Source organism: Salvelinus alpinus, chromosome 13 (assembly GCF_045679555.1).
Source record: "Salvelinus alpinus chromosome 13, SLU_Salpinus.1, whole genome shotgun sequence".
NCBI lineage: Eukaryota > Metazoa > Chordata > Actinopteri > Salmoniformes > Salmonidae > Salvelinus > Salvelinus alpinus.
Genome location: NC_092098.1, coordinates 2,637,660 through 2,662,989, shown reverse-complemented (window position 1 = coordinate 2,662,989; position 25,330 = coordinate 2,637,660). Strand labels below are relative to the sequence as shown.

The window sequence follows — 25,330 nt, the reverse complement described above, 5'->3', positions numbered from 1 at the left end:
GATAGCATATTTTTTTTAACGGCATATTTTTGGCATTTTATGCTTTATCGGATAGAGAAGAGACCGTAGAAAGATGATTTTTGGTGCAATAGCAGTGGGCTGGATTCGAACCCATGCTACAGCAGTAAATGTGAACCTGAGGCAGTGGTTTAAGCCCACTAGGCCACAAGATTGCAGGATTTTAACCAGGAGAAATTAAAAGGGCAGCTAGTGTCAAACCATTATGTAACCCTCTGTAATTTTCTAGATATTAATTTCAAAACCTTGGGTACTTTTGTAGGTTAACAATGTAACAGTGCATACACACTCTTGTTTTTCAATGATGAGCATATTCTCTCTCCCCCGGTCTCTCGCCCTTTTTCTCTCGCTCTCTCTCCCTGTAGAGTAAGAAGAATGGGAAGTCTGGTCCGTTCCTTCTCTCTGGCTCTAGAGATAAGACCATCAAGATGTGGGACATTAGCACTGGCATGTGCCTTATGACTCTGGTGAGTTTGTGTGTGTGTTACCTCCTCCTCAGGTAACCCGATTGGTTTCCAGTGTTTTTTTCACAGGTTGGTCTAGTACAGTGTTTCCCAACGCCGGTCCTCCAGTACCCTCTCCTCCAGTACCCCCAACCGTACACATTGTCCAGGGCTACAATGAAAATCACACCTCATTCAAGTCAAGGGTTTGATGATTAAGTTGAATCAGGTGTGCTTGTCTGGGGCTACAATAAAAACATGTACTGTTGGGGGGGTACTCGAGGACTGGAGTTGGGAAACACTGGTCTAGTGTGTGTAACGTGTTCTATCCTCTCTCTAGGTGGGTCATGATAACTGGGTGCGTGGTGTGTTGGTGCACCCTGGAGGCAAGTTCATAGTGAGCTGTGCTGATGATAAGACTCTGAGGATCTGGGACTACAAGAACAAGCGCTGCATGAAGACCCTGTGTGCCCATGAACACTTTGTTACCTCTCTGGGTAAGAGTGTGTGTTTGTGTCCATGTGTCTGTGTGCATTCCCTCAAATTGCTGTACGTCTAGTCAAAACCACCTATTTGTGTGTGTAATCGCCAATCCACTTCTGCCAGTTCCACAGTTCTGCCTCCACCCAGTCCATCTTCCATTGTCTCTTACATCTGTATCTCTGTCTTCCAGATATGCACCGGACTGCGCCATACGTGGTAACAGGCAGCGTTGATCAGACAGTCAAAGTGTGGGAGTGTCGCTGAGTCTGCCTGCAACCTCCCTATCCTCATCGTCCTCTCTACCCCACAACCACAGCCCTATAACCCCCCCCAACCACCTCTTTTCCCACAAACTCACCGCAACCTCCTCCTTTATCCCCCCCAAACAGCAGCCCTATAACCCCCTCTTCCCCCCCTATCCTACCCTGTCTCTTTGACACTCACCTAAGCCCCACCTTTCGCACACCATACCATGGTTACCCAGGCTCTCCGGCCCTGCCCTGTTCAAATAAATATTGTCCTTTTATGTAAATTATTCTGGATATAGAGTACGCTTAATAAATGTTACACACTCTTTAACACACACATTCTCTCTCACACACACACTAAAAGAGAAAAGTATTCCTTGCATGGTGAATTCACCCAAAACTTGTATACTGTAAATTTGCATACCATTGTCATGACGTCCTGATGGGGGGGGTAAATGGTTTGTGTTCTGCCCCAGTGGATGCTGGGTAATTGTGACACAGTGCACGCAACCCAATCACGTATGTCCTTAAAACCCTTAATTTAGTATCTTGCCTCCGCTGTTATAGTCTGACGCTACCTGGGAGAGAGGGAAGGAGAGGAGTGTGAAAGAAGGAAGAGAGGATGAAGTGGGGAGGAGAAGGAGTAGGATAAAAGATGTGGGGGGGAAGAGCGGGGGGAAAAATTGAAATGGACATTTAGTCCTTTAGTTGAGGTGACAGAAAGTGTGTGCGCGTGTGTTCGTCTGCGTGCGTGCAATGCGTACTGTACATGTGTGTACATAATGATAGGATAACCTCTTATCTCTCTCTGTGGTCGTCTGTTTATACAGAGGTAGAGAATTGTGTGGAGGCAAGGCTTATTTCCGTCTGTTTTTACTCCCTCTCTTTCTGACTGACTGGCTTCTAGTAGCTACTCATAGGAGTATGCTCACTAAGTTCTGTGCGCTCGCTCGCTCTTTCTCTCTTTCATATACACATACACTCATACTCAAACAGATGCACATACACACATGCACAGTAAAATTGTGTATCAATATATCTGGATGTCATTGTTTGCACCATAATTAAAAAATAAAAATCTGTAAATATAACGTTGGCCTTGTTTTTTGTATCAATGGTGTATAAGTTTTGCACAGCTTCAGGACACCAAACTACTGTACCAGTCAAGTTTGGACACCTACTCATTTAAGCGTTTATCTTTATTTTTACCATTTTCTACATTGTAGAATAATATTGAAGACATGAAAACTATGAAATAACACATGGAATCATGTAGTAACCAAAAACGACAAATCTAAATATATTTTAGTTTCTTCAAAATAGCCACCCTTTGCCTTGGTGACAGCTTTGCACACTCTTGACATTCTCTCAACCAGCTTCAACTGGAATGCTTTTCCAACAGTCTCGAAGGAGTTCCCACATATGCTGAGCACTTGTTGGCTGCTTTTCCTTAGTCCCACTCAGCGCAAACCAGATGGCATGGCGTATCGCTGCAGAATGCTTTGGTAGTGTAATGGGAATTTCAATGTTTGTGCTTTTCTGATAACTCATTTCTGTGTTCTATTCATGTGCTGTATTCATGTGCTGTTCTAATAACCAATGGATGTGTTCATGCAAGTGACTGATTTAACGAATCCTCACTTATCAGTATCTGGAATTTGGCAGTACACCCAGACCTTATTTTGAGAACGAGAACAAAAGATATCTCAGTTTCAAGGTCTCAGCTTGGAGAGAAGAAGCCTTGTGCGGTATTGGTCGGTCACATGTTATGAACCAGTATTGGTCGGTCACATGAATGAAACAAAACGGTAATGATTAATGAATTATGCTAAATCGTGCATATATAACTTGTCTTATATATGGCTATACACAGACAACTGCTGGGTCTGCCCAAAGAGAGCTCCTGACTGACATGTACCATGGTGCATTGAGTTGATTGGTCAGCGCACTGGAGAGGTCCCAATGAAGGATGATTAATTTAAGATTGACTTTGAGTGTCCCTGTGTAAGAATTTCCATGACAGTAGCCATGCTGGTTATGTGTGCCTTGAATTCTAAATAAATCACTGACAGTCACTAGCAAAGCACCATCAAGCCACAACTTTGTAGCAATTTGACCATGAAGGCCTGATTCACGCAGTCTCCTCTGAACAGTTGATGTTGAGATGTGTGTTACTTAAACTCTGTGAAGTATTTATTTAGGCTTCAGTCTGAGGTGCAGTTAATTGTCGATTTCTGAGGCTGGTAACTCTAATGAACTTATCATTTGCAGCAGAGGTAACTCTGGGTCTTCCTTTCCGGTGGCGGGCCTCATGAGAGCAAGTTTTATCATAGCGCTTGATGGTTTTTGCGACTGCATTTGCACTTGAAGAAACTGTCATTTCTCTGCTTATTTGAGCTGTTCTTGCCATAATATGGACTTGGTCTTTTACCAAATAGAGCCATCTTCTGTATACCATCCTTACCTTGTCACGAAACAACTGATTGGCTCAAACGCATTAATAAGGCAAGAAATTCCACAAATTCACTTTGAACAAGGCACACGTTAATTCAAATGCTTTCCAGGTGACTACCTCAATATTTTTATTTATTTATTTCACCTTTATTTAACTACGCAAGTCAGTTAAGAACAAATTCTTATTTATAATAATGGCCTAAAATGCCTCATGAAGCTTGCGAAAATGCCAAGATTGTGCAAAGCTGGCATCAATGCAAAGGGTGGCTACTTTGAAGAATCTCAAATATAAAATATATTTATGACACTTTTTTTTGGTTATTACATGATTCCATATGTGTTATTTCATAGTTTTGATGTCTTCACTATTATTCTACAATGTAGAAAATAGTAAAAACTAAAGAAAAACCCTTGAATGAGTGGGCGTGTCCAAATTTTCAGGTCACCATTATTAATAATGCACTGTTCACTGCTCACACACACCTGCTCACTCCCTCCCTCACTCACTCACCCACAGAGCTATTACTGTATCACGGAGGACCGTATCTTGGCAACAGTTGCCACAACGGTGAATGCATGAGCACCTTTTGCAGCCTTGGTAAAGAGAGAGAGAGAGGTGGATTGTCAATCCCTAAGTCAACAACAGACTATGGGAGGCACACAGCACTATTCTATTCCACATCAGGTAACTGATGCGAGCAGTAGAATCAGATTTGAAAAAACATTAAAATACACCTTATGGAACAGCGGGGACTGTGAAGAGACACAACACACAGGCACTGACACGCATACATATGATAAGACACACACTCTACAAACACGTACACATAGATGTTGTAGCTGCCTTGGCAGCAGCTAATGGGGGTCCTTAATAAATACAAAACTGTAGGAAGAAAATAGTGTATCATAAAGGGGAAATGGGAGGAGAGAACGGAGTTCAAGGAGGTGGAGTTAAAATGAAGGATAGAGAGAAGATAGAAAGGGGATGAGAGGAAAGATGGAGTGTGAAGGGGTTGGAGTAGAGACACCTACCTAGACCCAGGTTGCCCTGAGTCGAACTCTGTTTCTCAAGAGAACCACTCGAGCAGAAACACTAGCCTACTTCTTTCTCCACACCCGCAACATTGTGAGACTAATCCCAGAGATAACAAACCAGGACTGTCATACCATGCTAATTTGGTACAGTATTTATCAGTTGATTTGATCGTTATTTTGTCCGAACGGAGAACAACAGATCTGGCGTGTACGTGTCTGTCTGTGTCCATCCCCAGTTGGTCTTGGAATGTGCCTGGAAAGACCGTTGTCTGACATACAATCTCCGTCTCTCTGTCTTTCTCCTTCTCTTCATTCGCTTGTGCTCCGCACCTGTCTCTTTCATGAATCTGTAGTCTTTTCCTTCTGTCTTTATATTCTCTTTCTTGCTTGCTCTCATCTATATTGCTCTCTTCCCTCCCTCTAGTAGTGTCGGTGTTCAGTGTTAATGAAGAGGGTAAATGGCTGAACCACAAATATATCTGCACTCATCGATTGATCAGCACCTTTTCTGTCTGTAATCAACATGGAGGTGGAATATTTCTCCCTCAACTGATCATAGTGAATCGTGCATGGCTTTGGTGTGTGTGCATTTTGTGGCTTTTTCTGAGGCCAATGTGCTCGTTGAGTCTCACACACAAACGCTTACACACAAACACATACTCTTTCACACCTACATTGGTGGTAGGGGATAATGTCTGTGTTCAGTGTTAATGAGGAGGGTAAATGGCGTATCCATACGTGTGTGTATGTGTGTGTGTGTCTGTGTGAGAGAGAAAGAGCGTGCAGTAAAGCTAGAGCAGCCCTTACGCACTTCTGAGCAGTTGTTATGATTGGTCGAGACAGTTCGAATCTGTGATGAGAGCAGAGGGTATTCCACTGAGCTCTGTCCAATCACAGACTGTTACCATGCAGGGACACACACTGTACCAGCACATCCAAACACACACACACGCTGTACATGCATAGTCAACAACTCATATTGACACACAAATGCATGTCCAACAACAAACACACACACACACACACACACACACACGTTCCCTCGCTTGTGTTGAAACTCTGAGCCATCCCCCGAGTCTCAAAAATGACAACATTAGGGGTGAGCGTGTGGGAGGTGAGAGAAGCAGAAGAAGGAGTGAAAGAGAGTAGCTGGGAGCGACATAAAGTAAAAGAGTTAGGGAGAGAGAAATAGAAAGTAAATGGTAGAGAGAGAGAGAGAGAGACAGAGAGAGAATGGCTGGCCATTGAGGTAGTATTGCAAGTGGCAACAACTACAAAAATGCCTTAACATCAAGACAATGACCATCCGATTTTTTACAAAGTAAAGAAATGGGCAGTGAGATCCATTAGTGCTGCTTTCTGCTGTTGGTCATATTGGTCGGGTAGGATGAGGATGTGGAACGGCCAAGATGGCGGTGTCCATAGCAGATGCCGAGGAGTTTGAGAAGTAGCCAGAATGAACGACTAGACTCCTTAGAAGTTGACCAGGAGGTGTATGGAGCTTATATTTTAAAAGTAGGAGAGTGGTCTCAGCGGAGTTGCTAACAAGCGGATGTATCTGAATTAGCTGTGTCCCTGAAAACCAACCTAGCTTCCTTTTCTGCTGAAAACCGGATGTGGGAACTCCACTCAAGCGTTTTCTTTTACGCCTGCTATGTTAGGTTAGGAGGAGAGTCACGAAGAGAAGGACGTCACACTGCTTGGAATACTATCTGCGTTTTTCTGGAGGGTGAGAAACTTGAAGGGGTCTGCAAAGAGATCATAAGGCAGTGGGTAGAGAGCTGTGCTCAGTCTGCAACCAAGAACAAATATGATATTGACGTACTGACCATTGCCAGTCTGATAGATTAGCAGGCGCAGATTGTGGTGAACCAGAAGTCCAGCAAGAGGAAATAAGCTAAAGAAGCAATCCTGGCTCAATATGCCAATAGCTGCTTCCCCCCAGTGGTGATAAATCCCTGTTTAACAACTCCAACATGGAGGAGGTTCTGAACAGGATGAAGCAGCAGAGGGACCAGGCTAAGACTTACATACGAAGAAACAGACAAGATACAGAATGAAAAGGATAAACTAGCCAAGCAGGACAGGAAGGGCAAGAAAAGGCGCACACAAAAATGGAAACACAAAAGATAAGAAAAACAAATGACACTTTGGGACACTGTCACATGAAATGTTTTGTTCCCGAACAAAAACACGTCTATTTTTGCCTATCCCATATTAGCACCATAGACATTAAAAGCAGATTAGCACTATTACAAATATAACATGACATCTTTATGTTGTCGAGCGGATGCCCCGCCCCCCTCTATGTGTGACTGACAGGTCTGGACCCGAGAGAGCGCATGTAAATGAGCCGCGCTCGGGCGGAGCGGGTGCCCATGTGGACAGGCACCATGCCTTGTTGTTCTGTGCACTCATTGGCCAATTCGCATCGACATGTTTTAATGCACTGCCGGCCAGGGGCGGGGCTAAACCCTGGAGAGCGGTCCCGAGTGGATCACACGGACGGGATCTCTCAGGGACTCCAGAGTCCAGCCAGGCGTTGATGCCACGCAGTTTAACGTCAAAAAGCGACCCAAACGCTTTCATATTCATAGACGCAATAAACGTTGGACTTTTGGAGCGACGGTGTCTGGCCTGTAGTGTGTGCAGGCAGCAGGCCACAGGCGGGATAACCCCTCTGTTTGGGTCTGATGTCCTCTACATACAGGAGCGCTCGCCATCCGTCTTTTACCCCAGGCTGTAGTAACAGGGAGGGGTAGAAACGTGGAGGGCGGGCCCTGACTGCATTCGCCTTGTTATGTATTCCCGTGATCGCATCGCCATCTTGTTGCAATCCCTCTTTTACGTGTGAGAAATCATTTATCCAAGGAATATATTTTTACTCATTTTCTTTCCGGTGAGAGGAAGAAAGGAATAAACAGAGTGCGCGTTCGTGTCTGCTGCGTTCCAGACAGTGCTCCCCGGCGGATCTCGGCTGTGCCTTTTTTTCTTCTGTCCTGGGCGATCGGGTAGCCTACGGTGAGGGGCGCACGATGAGCATCGACACTCTTCTGGAAGCGGCCAGATATCTGGAATGGCAAGCCCAGCAACAACAGATCACACATGGTAAGAACGGGGTATTCGGGTGGGAACCGGCGGGGGGCCTGTGGGAGTTCACAGTCTAGGTAAGCCTTTGGAATAGCACGATTTGGCTTGGTCGGTTTATTGGGGGGGTCCACACCTACTTTAACCCCGAACGGTCATGCATTCCCACCGATCAGCCTACGTCCTGCTGGGAAACATCGTTTTCACTCAATAGCCTGTTCATGGACCCTTTATCGGTCATTCATGAACATAGCCTGACTGACCCTCTATAGTTTTGACGAATGCATTTATTTTCATTTATCAATACGGGGAGCAGGAGGTATTTTTCTACCTCGGTTTCCGGGTTAAATCCCGGCTATATATAGCTTCGCTGCTACTCATATGCGCACTCTGTCTGTGTGTGGCTAGTTACGCTGTATCTACTGACATATTGCCGCGCGTTCTGCACTCCAGAACCATTCTGTGTTTGTTTCGGGTTGGCTTCAAAGCGTGTGTTGTTGCTTGCTACAATGTTGCAACTGTGGATCACACACACGCGTGTTACTATGTTACAACAGTACCATTAAATGTACTATGTCGTCATTACAGCGTTCAGTCTTTTATACTCTTGGAAATTCTAAACATGTTTTGGGCGTAAAAGATAGGTGTAGTAGGGTGATATGTTAAGCTTGTTTTGCAGTAGTAGACTAATGATTGCAGAGTTTTGGCAAGGCTACTGATGGTCGATGTTGCAATCTGGTCTCAGAGCATTTCGTATTATTCTTTATATAAATCCGAGACACTATTTAATATGTAACCATACCAAACATAACATATCATAAGACAGATGGTTACTTAAGGCAAAAACGAAAGAAGAGTGGTTGGTTGAGGTGGACACGGGTGGGTGTATAATGTGAAGTCTAGCAACCCAAAGGTTGTGAGTTCAAATTTTATCATAGACAACTTTATCATTTTAGCTAATTAGCAACTTTCGACTACTTACTACATTTGAGCTACTTTGCAACTATTTAATATGTAGTTAACTTGTAAACATCTTAGTTAACTTGTAAACTTAACCCAAACCCCTGGCCTAGCTATTGTTAGCAAGCTAGCTAACGTTAGCCACCTAACTAGAATTTGTAACATATACGTTTAGCAAATTCGTAGCATATATTATGAATTGTAATTTGTAACATATCGTACGAAATGGGTGCTGGACATCCACAAATTAGTACATACTATACGAAACATAACATATCACACTTAATGGAGTGTCTCGGACTTACGTACAGAATAATACAAAATGATCTGATACCAGGTTGCATAGGGCGGTGGCAGGCAGCAGAACGACCGGAGAGGCTCCTGCAAGCAGGCTCTCTCTTTTACATAATGCTCTGACATTGCTCAGATATCTTATGACACTGCGGGGCGGGACACACACACAACCCTACTCCCTGTCCACTAAAGTAACTCCCTCCCTATGACAGAGCTGTGTGTGTGAAACGTTAAACACAGCATGGGTGTTCGTTTAACGGGGTTGAGAACTGAATCACAGTTATTCACAGGATATTTCATCGACGGTTGGTGATTTATCGCCACATATTGGGAAGAGGGCTTTTTGTTTCACTCATCTGGTGACGTGTCAGTTCATCCACACGCCCCTAGTGGCACATGTGCCTTAGAGGGCCTGCCCCCGACCACCACGTGCATGCCAGAATGACTGGCGCACAGGTCACAGTGGGGGGAAAGTAGGGCAACACCCCCTTCTCTCTTTTCTCCCCCTCCTCTATCTCCTCCCTTTTTTTCAAATCAAAAGTATATGGACACCTTTCTCCCTCTCTCAATGAAAGAGTTATGTAATTAATGTTTGCATGTTTTTACATCTGGAGCAGGGCTGAACAGAAACAGTGTGTGTGTGTGTGTGTGTTGCATGTATGTACACTACATGACCAAAAGTATGTGGGCACCTGCTCATCCAACATCTCGTTCCAAAATCACAGACATTAATATGGATTTGGTCCCCCCTTTGCTGCTATAACAGCCTCCTCTCTTCTGGGAAGGCTTTCTACTAGATGTTGGAACATTGCTGCGGGAACTTGCTTCCATTCAGCCACAAGAGCATTAAGTGAGGTCGGGCGCTGATGTTGGACGATTAAGCCTGTCCCGCAGTTGGCGTTCCAATTCATCCCAACGGTGTCCGATGGGGTTGAGGTCAGGGCTCTGTGCAGGCCAGTCAAGTTCTTCCACACCAATCTCAACAAATAATTTCTGAATGGACCTGGCTTTGTGCACAGGGGCATTGTGATGCTGAAACAGGAAAGGGCCTTCCCCAAACTGTTGCCAAAAAGTTGGAAGCACAGAATTGTCTAGAATTTCATTGTATGCTGTAGCGTTAAGATTTCCCTTCACTGGAATTAAGGGGCCAAGCCCGAACCATGAAAGACAGCCCCAGGGGTTCGATCCCAGGCTGTGTCACAGCCGGCCGTGACCGGGAGCCCTATAGGGCGGCTCACAATTGGCCCAGCGTCGTCCGGGTAAGGGGAGGGTTTGGCTGGGGGGGGGGGGGGGGGGGTCTCCTTGCTCATCGCACTCTAGCGATGGTTGGCCGGGTGCCTGCCAGCTGACTTCGGTCGTCAGTTGAACGGTGTTTCCTCCGACACATTGGTGCGGCTGGCGTCCGGTTAAGCGAGCAGTGTGTTAATTAAGATGCAGCGCAGTTTGGCGGGTCATGTTTCGGAGGACGCATGACTTGACCTTCACCTCTCCCAAGCCTGTTGGGGAGTTGCAGCGGTGAGACAAAATCATAACTACAAATTGGGGAGAAGATGGGGTACAATTCAAAAAAGAGAAAAAATAACAAAAAACCAGCCCCAGACCATTATTCCTCCTCCACCAAACTTTACAGTTGGCACTATGCGTTGGTGCAGGTAGTGTTCTCCTGGCATCTGCCAAACCCAGATTCGTCCATTGGACTGCCAGATGGTGAAGCGTGATTCATCACTCCAGAGAATGTGATTTCACTGCTCGAGAGTCCAATGGCAGCGAGCTTTACACCACTCCAGCCAATGCTTGACATTGCACATGGTGATCTTAGGCTTGTGTGTGGCTGCTCGGGCCATGGAAACCCATATCATGAAGTTCCGACGAACAGTTCTTGTACTGACGTTGCTTCCAGGCTTCCAGAGGCAGTTTAGAACTCGGTAGTGAGTGTTGCAACCGAGGACAGACGATTTGTACGCGCTTCAGCAGTCGGCGGTCCTGTTCTGTGAGCTTGTGTGGCCTACCACTTCGTGGCTGAGACGTTGTTGCTCCTAGACATTTCCACTTCACAATAACAGCACTTACAGTTGACCGGGCCAGCTCTAGCAGGGTAGAAATTTGACGAACTGACTTGTTGGAAAGGAGGCGTCATATGACGGTGCCATGTTGAAAGCCACTGAGCTCTTCTGTAAGGCCATTCTACTCCCAATGTTTGTCTATGGAGATTGCATGGCTGTGAGCTCAATTTTATACACCTGTCAGCAACGGGTGTGGCTGAAATAGCCAAAACCAGTCATTTGAAAAGGCGTCCACATACCTTTGTATATATAGTGTATGTATGTGTGAGAACCTTTTCAGAGCAGAAGAGAAAGGTCAGGGAGTCTGAAAAAGTGTGCTTATCCCCCCCCCCCCCCTGTTGCAATGCATCTCTCCCTCCCAACCTACCTCTCTCTTGTTTTCTCGTTTACTTATCCATTACTTTCTAAATGTAATCCATTAATTACTAGTTACATGTCCAAAATTGTAATCAGTAACAATTTTGGATTAGCGTAATCTAATTACTTTCAGTAACTTTTAGATGACTTTTTAGACCAAAATTAATATTACCAATTGAACGACATACAATTTCCATATATCCCCCATGAAAACAACATATATACACTGCTCAAAAAAATAAAGGGAACACTTAAACAACACAATGTAACTCCAAGTCAATCACACTTCTGTGAAATCAAACTGTCCACTTAGGAAGCAACACTGATTGACAATAAATTTCACATGCTGTTGTGCAAATGGAATAGACAAAAGGTGGAAATTATAGGCAATTAGCAAGACACCCCCAATAAAGGAGTGATTCTGCAGGTGGTGACCACAGACCACTTCTCAGTTCCTATGCTTCCTGGCTGATGTTTTGGTCACTTTTGAATGCTGGCGGTGCTCTCACTCTAGTGGTAGCATGAGACGGAGTCTACAACCCACACAAGTGGCTCAGGTAGTGCAGCTCATCCAGGATGGCACATCAATGCGAGCTGTGGCAAGAAGGTTTGCTGTGTCTGTCAGCGTAGGAGACAGGCCAGTACATCAGGAGACGTGGAGGAGGCCGTAGGAGGGCAACAACCCAGCAGCAGGACCGCTACCTCCGTCTTTGTGCAAGGAGGAGCACTGCCAGAGCCCTGCAAAATGACCTCCAGCAGGCCACAAATGTGCATGTGTCTGCTCAAACGGTCAGAAACAGACTCCATGAGGGTGGTATGAGGGCCCGACGTCCACAGGTGTATATATATATATATATATATATATATATATATATTAGGATAAATCAATCTTAGAGTTTACATAGCTGGCCATAAATGGATGCTGCATTTAAATGTATGGGTTATGTAGGATTCTTCTAACTCATTGCTTTCTAATTCAATAGAGATATTCATTTGATTAGGCTATATCTTTACATTAAAAACCAATGGCTGTCAGATTTCCAGTCATTCCAATTCATTTAATACCACTTGATCTTCAAGAATAGGACTTAGAAATATATAGATTTGCCAAATTGTTTTACCTGAGCATAACCCAAAAACAAAGGACTTATTAGCCTACTCTGTTGTTTATGATTTTGTTGTCATGGAGAACTGATCGGGGCTCATTGCTTCGAGTTGAAAAATAAGTACTGCTCTCGTGGAATGGCATGCTTTGTGCACTACCCAACATTTGTTTTGTACCTTTATTTAACTCGGCAAGTCAGTTAAGAACAAATTCTTATTTACAATGGCGGTCTATTTGCATGTGAAAATGAATGCAATATGCTACATTTGTTATAGGCCTATTGTTTACGGTTTTTGTTGGTGACACTTTGATATCTTGATCATTTGCAGCTGTTTAAGTCTATCGAAAGTGTGCGAGTTTGAGCATGTGTCCGTTAGGCCTATGAAAGAAAGAAAAAAATCCCAGGACAAATTAGATTGAGCAATAAAAGCCCCAGTCATGGTCGTGTTAAATTAAAGTCATTTTTTGCCAGTATGTAAAGCACAATACCACGGAGGAGTTTAGAAGGGAGAAACACCCTCAAACGTTTATTCCACAGACTGGATAATCACTATGCAGCTGTTGCAAGAGCACATTTTTCACTGGCTGTCCACTGGTTGCTAAAACGATGCTTGAAAGGCAGCTTAAACTTCTTCAATTCAACTATTATTGGGTTAAAATACAGACATAGGCCTACATTTGTTTACAGCCTTCCACAACAACGAACTCCTGAATGGCGCAGCGGTCTAAGGCACTGCATCTCAGTGCAAGAGGCGTCATTACAGTCCCTGGTTCGAATCCAGGCTGAATCACATCTGGCTGTGATTGGGTGTCCCATAGGGCGTTGCACAATTGGCCCGGGTTTGGCCAGGGTAGGCCTTCATTGTAAATAAGGATTTGTTCTTAACTAACTTGCCTAGTTAAATTAAGGTTAAATAAAAACAGCTAATTGCACCTTACGGATTGTAGTTAAATGAGAGAGCAGCAGTGTGATTCACATGTGTGCTATGTAGATATCAATAATAAGTGATATCCATATCGCCCGTAGGCCACACCCCTGCTGTCGTCCTTACCTCCAGTTGGATGTACTGGATAATCCTTGGATGCTGACAGCAGTCACACCATTGGAAGACATAGCTTGGACTGTAGCCTACAAAAGCCTTTTCCAGCGATTCATCAAACCCATTTGGTGTCAATATGGTCTCTGATGGAACAAACTGAAACTTGCGCCTTTTTCCAGGCGTGTGTGCGTGTCTGTCAAACTTCTAGCAATGTACACACAGTTGGTTTAGTAACGTGAATACTGTATACTGTATGTACGGTGTATATTTGATATGTAGTACATTTAAGGATGAGTGAACTCCGTGTGTCATCTTTTTAGTTAGTGTTCTTGCCTGTGGGGATCCCTCGTGTCGTGTGCATCTAATTTTGCTATGGATCTATGGTTACTGCCGTTTCATTGAGCATGCTCATTTAAGACAAACCCCTTTTGTGTGTGTGTGTGTGTGTGTGTGTGTGTGTGTGTGTGTGTGTGTGTGTGTGTGTGTGTGTGTGTGTGTGTGTGTGTGTGTGTGTGTGTGTGTGATTTTGCTTGCCTGTGTGTCTGCTGTGTTTATTGATGTGCATATGTGTTGACCTGTGTGTGTACGTGTGCATGTGTGTAAGCGCACACCGTGTTTGGTGTGGATTGCCGTATGTTGCCGGCTCCAATGACACCGCTGGGTAGACCCATTACAACCACCCCAGGCCAACGCCCCATTCAACCCACCAGCCTATCACAGGCCTGGACCAAGGGCTTTCAGCGAGAGACCCTGTCCTCACGTCCCATCGGTCGGTCTGCCTCTAGGATGACATCATTGTGTGTGTGTGTGGGGAGGGGGGGAGGGGGTGTGTGTTCACTACTTCACCTAAGACAGTTTTGTCTGTGAAATATGAATTCTACTACATTTTTGTACTGCTATACGAGATGAAGCCTTGAAGTCCCTACATTTCTAACCATCATCCCCCTCTCTCTTTCCTCTTATGTTATTCTTCTCCTCGCCCAAAGAGGAGGAGCGTTGCAGAGAGAAGGCGGAGCTTCACAGCCGGGAGGCAGAGTCCAGACGAGCAGAGGTTGTGACCTGTGCGGAACAGCCAATCAGATTCAACCATGTCACCTGGGGGTCATCACAGCATTGGCCTGAGTCATCACAACATTGTCAGCACCAGCACCTCTCTCCCTCCTCTCACCCTCTTCCCCTCTCCCTCCCTCCTCCCCCCATCTCCATCGCTGTCATCCCCATGGTACCCGTTGTCACCGCTACGCCCTCTGTACCGCCCCTTCCCGTCATCACGACGATCGCTGCCGCGGCAACCTCACTCCACCTCGGAGGCGCCCAGGTGATGAAGGGAGGCTCCTCCCCTACTCGGCAGCAGCCAATCCAGCGCCAGCTGGCAGTCCAGGTGAAGGCGGAGCCTAACTCGATGACGCCACAGACGGGTGGAAGCCCTAGCCAATCCCAACCTCCAATTCAGATTCCGTACCCGACCTCCATCATCACCAAAGCCGCTTCCCAACATGCACTACTTCCCCAGCAAGCCATTCCCACGCAGCCACGCCCAAACGGAACCATCATGGATGACCTGAGAGGGTTGGACGGGAAGAGACGACCTGGAGGGTGAGAGAGAGTCCTCGTTTTTGAGGGCATACATTTTGCATGGATTTTCACTGATCACCGACTAAGGAAACTGAATGATCTACAAATAATAAATGAGTAGTTATTTAGGATGCAAGGTGATTTGTAGATCAGCCAGTCAACAGTGGAACACCACAAGTGTAGTTGAACAAATTGGAATGTCATCGAACATGCACAGTGTAGTCAAACATGATGGCATGTAATCGAACACAAACAGTGTAGTCAAACATGATGGCATATCATCGAACACAAACATGATGGCATGTAATCGAACATGCACAGTGTAGTCAAACATGATGGCATGTAATCGAACACAAACAGTGTAGTCAAACGATGGCATATCATCGAACACAAACATGATGGCATGTAATCGAACATTACATTTACATTTAAGTCATTTCGAACATGCACAGTGTAGTCAAACATGATGGCATGTAATCGAACATGCACCATGTAGTCAAACATGATAGCATGTAATCAAACATGCACAGTGTAGTCAAACATGATGGCATGTCATCGAACACGCACAGTGTAGTCAAACATGATGGCATGTCATCGAACACGCACAGTGTAGTCAAACATGATGGCATGTAATCGAACACAAACATGATGGCATGTAATCAAACACAAACAGTGTAGTCAAACATAATGGCATGTAATCAAACAAACATGATGGCATGTAATCGAACACAAACAGTGTAGTCAAACATAATGGCATGTAATCGAACACAAACAGTGTAGTCAAACATGATGGCATGTCATCAAACACAAACAGTGTAGTCAAACATGATAGCATGTAATCGAACATGCACAGTGTAGTCAAACATGATGGTATGTCATCGAACACGCACAGTGTAGTCAAATATGATGTCATGTAATCGAACACAAACAGTGTAGTCAAACATGATGTCATGTCATCGAACACAAACATGATGGCATGTAATTGAACACAAACAGTGTAGTCAAACATGATGGCATGTCATCGAACACAAATATGATGTCATGTAATCGAACACAAACAGTGTAGTCAAACATGATGTCATGTAATCGAACATGCACAGTGTAGTCACATGATGGCATGTAATCGAACACAAACAGTGTAGTCAAACACCAACAATTGGTGTGGAAGTCAGTTTTATGCAGATGTTGTGTTTTGCAGAGCTGGAACCAGAGAGGTGCACAACAAACTGGAGAAGAACAGAAGAGCTCACTTGAAGGATTGTTTTGATACGCTGAAGAAGAACGTTCCAAACGTAGATGAGAAGAAGACCTCCAACCTCAGTGTTCTACGCAGCGCCCTGAGATACATACAGGTAGGCTACATGTGTGTGTGACGTTAGGGTGGTGCATTCTCCTTTTCCCTTTCCCTCTGCCTTTTATCTTGCTTTTTTTGCTCTCATTCTCGCTTCCATTTCAAATAAATGTTTTTTTCTTTATTAGCCAAAATTCACGGAAAACAAAGCGATCTGAGCTGTATTCTAATTAAGCTACCATTTCCTTTTTCTCTCATTCCCTCCCTCCCTCTCTTTTCCTGGATCCTTGGCCACGTGAGTTGAGAGCACATGGCTAACGGGAGCTCAGTGACTTCAACCCTCCCTCTACCCCCTCCCTCTGGCCCGCTTGGCTATGCCCCTCCCTCGCCCTCATGGCAGAGTGGGAGAGACACACTGAGCACACTCTGTTCTGCTGCTGCCTCTTTGTCTCTACCTCCCTCTCTCTCTTTCTGTCTACCTCTGTTTCTTTCTCTTTTTCGCACTGTCATCCCTCTTTCCTTCTCATGCTTTCTCTTTCTGGTTATACATCCCTTTCTCTCCCCCTTTTCCTCTCCTCCCCCCTCTCTCGGTTTCTGCCCTTTAGAACACTTGGTAACCATAGAGACAGGCGGCAGGTGGTCAGAACACTGCAGGAGGTCCAGTTCTTTACTCAGTGTGTGTGTGTGTGTGTGTGTGTGTGTGTGTGTGTGTGTGTGTGTGTGTGTGTGTGTGTGTGTGTGTGTGTGTTCGCGGGTGTATTTATTCAAGGATGTGTTTGTGGAATTGTGTGTTAAGTCTGCAGGGTTTGTACTTACACCAGCACACTGCTCCTTTTAACAAGGGCAGACAAAATGAAAAATATGCTGATTGATGATGAGGATCATGATGACGAAGGCTTTTCAAAAACAGGTGCTGTGGTTGTTTTGAGGATGATATCTCTGGAAGCACACTGGTCACTGATACAATGATCTCTGGGAGGGTATCGACTGGAGATCTCCATCCTAGTGACGGAGAGAGAGAGGGGGAGCAAAGAGAGATGAGGGAAAGGGATGAGGGAACCTTAGAGGGAGGTAGGAGATACACTTCATGGCCAAAAGTTTCATATTAGTGGATGTCTATTTCAGCCACGCTCGTTGCTGACAGGTGTATAAAATCGAGCACACGGCCATGCAATCTCCATAGACAAACATTGGCAGTACATTTAACATTTAAGTCATTTAGCAGACGCTCTTATCCAGAGCGACTTACAAATTGGTGCATTCACCTTATGATATCCAGTGGAACAACCACTTTACAATAGTGCATCTAACTCTTTTAAGGGGGGGGGGGTTAGAAGGATTACTTTATCCTATCCTAGGTATTCCTTAAAGAGGTGGGGTTTCAGGTGTCTCCGGAAGGTGGTGATTGACTCCGCTGACCTGGCGTCGTGAGGGAGTTTGTTCCACCATTGGGGTGCCAGAGCAGCGAACAGTTTTGACTGGGCTGAGCGGGAACTGTACTTCCTCAGAGGTAGGGAGGCGAGCAGGCCAGAGGTGGATGAACGCAGTGCCCTTGTTTGGGTGTAGGGCCTGATCAGAGCCTGAAGGTACGGAGGTGCCGTTCCCCTCACAGCTCCGTAGGCAAGCACCATGGTCTTGTAGCGGATGCGAGCTTCAACTGGAAGCCAGTGGAGAGAGGAGGAGCGGGGTGACGTGAGAGAACTTGGGAAAGTTGAACACCAGACGGGCTGCGGCGTTCTGGATGAGTTGTAGGGGTTTAATGGCACAGGCAGGGAGCCCAGCCAACAGCGAGTTGCAGTAGAATGGCTATAATGAAGTGACTTTCAACGTAGCACCGTCATAGGATGCCACCTTTCCAACAAGTCAGCTTGTCAAATTTCTGCTCTGCTAGAGCTGCCCCGGTCAACTGTAAGTGCTGTTATTGTGAAGTGGAAACGTTTAGGAGCAACAATGGCTCAGCTGCGAAGTGGTAGGCCACACAAGCTCACAGAACAGAACCGCTGAAGAGTGTAGCGCATAAACATTGTCTGTCCTAGGTTGCAACACTCACTACCGAGTTCTAAACTGCCTCAGGAAGCAACGTCAGTACAAAAACTGTTCGTCGGGAGCTTCATGAAATGGGTTTCCATGTCCAAGCAGCCACACACACAAGCCTAAGATCACCATGCGCAATGCCAAGCGTCGACTGGAGTGGTGTAAAGCTCGCTACCATTGGACTCTGGAGCAATGGAAACACATTCTCTGGAGTGATGAATCACGCTTCACCATCTGGCCGTCCCACAGACTAATCTGGGTTTGACGGATGCCAGGAGAACACTACCTGCCCAAATGCATAGTGCCAACTGTAAAGTTTGGTGGAGGAGGAATAATGGTCTGGGGCTGGTTTTTCATGGTTCGGACTAGGCCCCTTAGTTCCAGTGAAGGGAAATCTTAACATTACAGCATACAATGACATTCTAGATGATTCTGTGCTTCCAACTTTGTGGCAACAGTTTGGGGAAGGCTCTTTCCTGTTTCAGCATGAACAATGCCCCCGTGCACAAAGCGAGGTCCATACAGAAAGGGTTTGTTGAGATCGGTGTGGAAGAACTTGACTGGCCTGCACAGAGCCCTGACCTCAACCCCATCGAACACCTTTGGGATGAATTGGAACGCCGACTGCGAGTCAGGCCTATACGCCCAACATCAATGCCCGACCTCAGCTGAATGCTGCGGGGACTTGATTCCAATCTTCCAACATCTAGTGGAAAGCCTTTCCAGAAGTGTGGAGGATGTTATAACAGCAAAGGGGGACCAACTCCATATTAATGTCCATGATTTTGGAATGATATGTTCAACGACCAGTCCACATACTTTTGGCCTTATAGTGTATATGGAAGTGGGGGATGGAGAAAAGGAGAGGGGGATTGAAGGGGGGATTAAGGAAGAGAGGGGAGACGTCAGCTAGAGCAGTAAGCTGGAAAACAGCCAATTACATGACATTTTAGATGAAATTACACCTTTATATCTTCCAATTAGATTCCTCCTTATATACTGTCACTCCCCTGCTCAACCGCAGAAACCCTTGTGGATGTTGTTACCAAGGAAACGGCTATGTGTGGCTGCTGTTGCCGTGGTGTTGGAGACACAAGTAGACCTAATGAACACACACACACACACCCACCAACCTGCGTTTTCCTCTCCTGCACCACCATGCGTGTCATCATCGGGAAGGTGTATGTGTGTTGAGCTGGTCTGTTCACCAACACACACAATTACACCAATACACACAGTTAGACAAACACACTCGCATCCAGACACCGAGCCAGTTGGTCAATGAATAGTCAGTAGTGCACGGAGAGAAGGAAAGGCTATCATACATATAGCTATCAAAATGACTCGTTTCATTTCTTCGCGGATATTGATGAATGAATAGGCAATGTAAAAATGAATGCTTTGTCTCACATGATAGGATTATCAATATGATTAATGGTACAACAAACCACACAGACGGTACAAGCGTATAGGCTAATCCTGATCACTGGACTACACACACAGCTCTCTTACAAAGCTCCAGTAACACCTCTGCAGAGAGAAATGGGAGCCCTTTGAATGTTGAGCCGGAATGGAGTGTTCCTGGCTAGCAGTGAATGTAGTGTGTTTGGAGGGGTGGGGAGAGAAACTGACCTCGCGTGTGGGACTCCATCACGTGCCTGCTAAGAGTAAACCGCTTTGCTCACTGAACTCAGTGCCCTGTAGTCGGATCATGTGATGTCCCTCTCTCTCTCCCTTTTTCATTTGTTTTCTATCCGTCTTCTCCTCGATCCCATCTCTATTATCGCCGCCATCTTGTGATCTTCTGTTCTCTAACTCTTTCTTTCCACCCTGTGCTCTCTCACTCCCCCGTTCTCCCTCTCAGTAGAGAGTTGCGTGTCCCTGTGTTTAGGAGCCCCTCAGACCACTCAGTAACTTGGCCGGAGAACCATTTGTCTGCATGACTACTGCGTGCCTCTCTCTCCCTTCCTTCCTTTTCCCCCATCACTTCTTTCCCTCGCTCCCTCTCATAAGTTTACTCTCCTCTCTCCGTGTTGTCTGGAGTGCACACACACACGGTTGGGTCAGTTTTGGGCAGCTGTTATTGGTTTACGTGATACGTGTGTTTGCATGTGTGTTATGAGCAAGGAGTGTGTTCATGTCCCTTTTCTCCGACTTTGTGAATGAGTTTAACTTATGGTCACGTGTAACAAGTGTGTTGGTATTACATATGCCGGTGTGTGTGTCTCCCTGTCCCCCAGACTCTGAAGCGAAAGGAGAAGGAGTATGAACATGAGATGGAGCGTCTGGCGAGAGAGAAGATCTCCACGCAGCAGAGACTGGCTGAGCTGAAGAACGAGCTAAGTCAGTGTATGGACGTTATGGAGATAGACAAGGTCCTCAGACAGACCGTACAACCAGAGGACGACCAGGCTTCTACTTCTACTGCCTCAGGTACACACACACACACACACACACACACACACACACACACACACACACACACACACACACACACACACACACACACACACACACACACACACACACACACACACACACACACTTGCAGAAGGAAGCATGCTGTGTGCATACCAGGGTTTCCGTTAGAAACACATTTGACCGTCATGCTTATCAGTCTATAGCAGTATTTCCCAAACCTGGTCCTGGGGACCCCAAAGGGTCTCCTAGCACTACACAGTTGATTCAAATAATCAGCAAGCTTTGATTATTTTAATCAGTTGTGTAGTGTTAGGGCAAAAACCAAAACAGGGACACCTTGGGGTCCCCAGGACCGAGTTTGGGAAACGCTGGCCTACAGGTTCATTTGCATAATATTGTGGAATTAAATTGCTGTGTGTGTGTGTGTGTGTGTGTGTGTGTATTTTCGTTAGTCATCATGTAGCCTCTCTTATTTATCCAACACAACTGTCACACGTGCACAGCACACAGTGCCTATTTTGAGCAGGATGTTTCTCCTCGGCTGGTGCTACTGAAGTACAACGTGTGCTTTTGTAAGCCCGTTCATTGTGCAACAATTTGAAATGCAATCTTGTGTTAAGTTTCGGTGAACAATTAAAAAGAACTAGGCGTACTATTTGTATTTGTCAACTGGTAGCCATATTGAAGCACACCTCCCATTCACCATTAAAGGGCAGGCAACAGGCTACCAGTGCGTCACCACCACTTTACAATGTGAGCTGGAGGCAGTATGCATTCTGAACACACAGGCCTACTTAATAGTTCGAAACCTGACTGTTTTACTTCATATTATAAAGGCATGTCTTACCTTGCTTCATAGCAGCCTGTAGGCAAATCTGACCAGGGATGTCTTACCTTGCTTCATAGCAGCCTATAGGCAAATCTGACCAGGGATGTCTTACCTTGCTTCATAGCAGCCTATAGGCAAATCTGACCAGGGACATCTTACCATGCTTCATAGCAGCCTATAGGCAAATCTGACCAGGGACGTCTTACCATGCTTCATAGCAGCCTATAGGCAAATCTGACCAGGGACATCTTACCATGCTTCATAGCAGCCTGTAGGCAAATCTGACCAGGGACGTCTTACCTTGCTTCATAGCAGAGCAGCCTTTTGGCAAATCTGATCATGGACGTCTTACCTTGCTTCATAGCAGAGCAGCCTTTTGGCAAATCTGACCATGGACGTCTTACCTTGCTTCATAGCAGCCTTTAGGCAAATCTGACCATGGACGGCTTACCTTGCTTCATAGCAGAGCAGCCTTTTGGCAAATCTGACCATGGACGTCTTACCTTGCTTCATAGCAGAGCAGCCTATAGGCAAATCTGACCATGGACGTCTTACCTTGCTTCATAGCAGAGCAGCCTTTTGGCAAATCTGACCACGGACGTCTTACCTTGCTTCATAGCAGAGCAGCCTATAGGCAAATCTGACCAGGGACGTCTTACCTTGCTTCATAGCAGCCTTTAGGCAAATCTGACCATGGACATCTTACCTTGCTTCATAGCAGCCTATAGACAAATCTGGCCAGGGACATCTTACCTTGCTTCATAGCAGAGCAGCCTTTTGGCAAATCTGACCATGGACATCTTACCTTGCTTCATAGCAGAGCAGCCTTTTGGCAAATCTGACCAGGGACATCTTACCTTGCTTCATAGCAGAGCAGCCTTTTGGCAAATCTGACCATGGACATCTTACCTTGCTTCATAGCAAAGCAGCCTTTTGGCAAATCTGACCAGGGACATCTTACCTTGCTTCATAGCAGAGCAGCCTTTTGGCAAATCTGACCATGGACATCTTACCTTGCTTCATAGCAGAGCAGCCTTTTGGCAAATCTGACCAGGGACATCTTACCTTGCTTCATAGCAGAGCAGCCTTTTGGCAAATCTGACCATGGACGTCTTACCTTACTTCATAGCAAAGCAGCCTTTTGGCAAATCTGACCAGGGACATCTTACCTTGCTTCATAGCAGAGCAGCCTTTTGGCAAATCTGACCATGGACATCTTACCTTGCTTCATAGCAGCCTATAGACAAATCTGACCAGGGACATCTTACCTTGCTTCATAGCAGCCTATAGGCAAATCTGACCATGGAAACGTGGAGGCAATTATTTTATAGACTTCATAGGCGACGCGTGAGTTTCACATTTTGGGAACGTTACAATTTACCCTACCATTTCTATCGATCTGTGTGCCAGTCATGATTTTCATATGCGCATGTTCGTGGAACAGTTTCATTTCAATAACACCGTTTTTGTTTCTCAAAATCATTGTCACGTGGTTCATCATAAAAATGTGAAAGTAAAAATTTAACTAATGCGAGAGCACGTCGTCACATTGATACACGTGATCCTTTGGCAGTTAAAGAAATGAGCGCATGGAACTCATAACCTATAGGCCAATGCAGCAGTAGGCCTATAACATTTTCAACGAAGTCGAAATGCCTAAAACCCGACAAATAAAAACATGATCAATTCAGGTTCATTCATCTCTCTACTCAGCCTCACTGCCCCCCTTTCTCTCTTTTTTTAAATCAATTCCCCATTAGGCCTACATACGTTTACTGCTGGGGACATATGTAATGGGGAATTGACCAACAAAAATTAACAATCAAAAGGGCAAATAATTTACACAATGAATGTGCAAGAATTGTCAGGAGACAGCTGAGCCAGCCATTCTGGAGAGAGACTCCCCTATATCTATGCCACACACACCTCTCCCCTTCTTGTCTCAACATTTTTAAATTATACTCGAGGCACCTTATCTTCACACATATCTTAGATACTTTTCACTGACAGCCGCAACTCAATCAGCTAGGCATATTGCCATGCGCTCTGGCCAAATTGCTGTATTCCCAAATAGGCGTAGGCCTACAAGCTTGTGATTTGAAACAATCCACAGCTATATAAAAAAAAAGCGAATGATCCTCGATTCCTTTGTGGCTAAGTCATGCTTTCTGGTGATTTATTTGATGTATAGACAGGAGTAATTATTTATAACTTTGTCTACTTCCTAACCTATTTGACTCGCCGCCATTTCTCTCCTGTTCTATTGGTTTTCATATCAACTTTCTTCCGTTGTCCAGAAGCCAAAGGCATTATCCTAGTCATATTAGCAACAAATCTAAGTTAATCTCTATCACAACTGCTCTTCTCAGTTTCACTGTTTAGAATGGACTTTTCCCTCAAATTACATTTTTGCTTGAAAATTGTGTTTTATTGCCTACTTCAATACAGGAGTTGCATTTTCTTCTAAAAAGAATGACCATAATCTATTTGTGATTTCTGTCATTTTGAGCACAGTGAGTGGATGCCCTAATGGGTTACGCACCCAATGCATATGGGTCCGGGTCATTTGTCAGATGGAGGGTAAATTGAAATCTTCTCGGTCACGATGTCCAGCGCCACAGAAACCCTGGTGTAGACATACATGTCAATATGTGTGATGTGTTCTTATAGTGACATGTGCCGTATGAGTAATCGCTCCCCCTCTCTCTCTTTCAGAAGGGGAAGACAACTTTAACCAGGACATTGATGAAGACCTCTCCCCTCCTCCTCCACCCTTCTCCCTCCCCATTATACAGGCCAAATCATTCCTCACTCCTCACCTCTCCATCACACACAAGACCCTTTCCTCTGGGGTTCTGACCAGCCCCTCCCTCTTGGCCCCCCCTCCTCACCCCCAAGCTATCGCCCCCGCCCCGCCACCTCACCCCCATCCGACCGTCCAAGTCTCGCCCAAAGTCATCGCCCACCCCTCCGTCATCCAGGCTGTCAATCACGTCCTCCCGGCTAATCACAAACACCTTACGCACATCGCTCCCTCCCCCAGTCCTGCCTCCTCCATCTCGCAGCCAATCACAGCAGCCGCCGCCGCTGCCCACCAGACAATCACGGCCCAGCCCATCGGACACATCACCGTCCACCCTGTGGCCCACCTGGGGGGTCCCCTGCCCCCCCACATGTACCCCCAGGGATTGACGGTCTCCCAGCCCACGGTGTTGGGGCATATCACCCACACCTTCACCCACCACACCCTTCCCCACGTCCAGGCTAGCCATGCTACCGCTAACGTGCCCCAGGTCAATGGGGCGGCAGTGCCTGGCCAGTGTGGCTCGTCCCTGGGGAAGCCCACAACCATGCTGGCCCATCACCATCACCACCACCACCACCCACAGCTGGTGGGACAAACCACCGTCCTCAACCCGGTCACCATGGTGACTGTACCACCATTCCCTGTTAGCACACTCAAACTGGCCTGAGAGACAGGACAGGGAGGGGAGAGAGTGAGGGCACGACAGAATGAGAGGGGGAGGGCGCGACAGAGAGAAAGGGGGAGGGCGCGACAGAGAGAGAGGGGGAGGGCGCGACAGAGAGAGAGG

General features: G+C 45.9%; 2 protein-coding genes and 1 pseudogene across 5 annotated transcripts in view; all 3 read left to right on the top strand.

Moving 5' to 3' along the window:
* LOC139536810 (lissencephaly-1 homolog B) overlaps nucleotides 1-2,283 on the top strand; it is a 47,786-nt gene extending 45,503 nt beyond the window's left edge. For all 4 annotated transcript variants that reach the window (XM_071337440.1, XM_071337441.1, XM_071337443.1 and 1 more), the window contains exons 9-11: nucleotides 384-485; nucleotides 802-958; nucleotides 1,135-2,283. In XM_071337440.1, coding sequence (XP_071193541.1) covers nucleotides 384-485; nucleotides 802-958; nucleotides 1,135-1,208 — 333 coding nt within the window. In that variant the 3' untranslated portion in view covers nucleotides 1,209-2,283. The remainder of the gene's footprint in view (nucleotides 1-383; nucleotides 486-801; nucleotides 959-1,134) is intronic.
* A 3,559-nt stretch (nucleotides 2,284-5,842) lies between these two features.
* On the top strand, nucleotides 5,843-6,861 carry LOC139536809 (coiled-coil domain-containing protein 43-like; annotated as a pseudogene).
* A 330-nt stretch (nucleotides 6,862-7,191) lies between these two features.
* On the top strand, nucleotides 7,192-25,292 carry mntb (MAX network transcriptional repressor b). The gene is made up of 5 exons (XM_071337438.1): nucleotides 7,192-7,789; nucleotides 14,574-15,183; nucleotides 16,361-16,514; nucleotides 20,728-20,920; nucleotides 24,453-25,292. Exons 1-5 carry the CDS (start codon nucleotides 7,717-7,719, stop codon nucleotides 25,208-25,210), a joined length of 1,788 nt encoding a protein of 595 aa, XP_071193539.1. The 5' UTR covers nucleotides 7,192-7,716; the 3' UTR covers nucleotides 25,211-25,292.
* The last annotated feature ends 38 nt before the right edge of the window (nucleotides 25,293-25,330 follow it).

Coding starts and splice junctions, on each gene's coding strand:
- mntb (XM_071337438.1), top strand. CDS start 7,717: ATGAGCATCGACACTCTTCTGGAAGCGGCCAGATATCTGGAATGGCAA. Junction 7,790..14,573: donor GCAACAACAGATCACACATG/GTAAGAACGGGG, acceptor CCTCGCCCAAAG/AGGAGGAGCGTTGCAGAGAG. Junction 15,184..16,360: donor GGGAAGAGACGACCTGGAGG/GTGAGAGAGAGT, acceptor TGTGTTTTGCAG/AGCTGGAACCAGAGAGGTGC.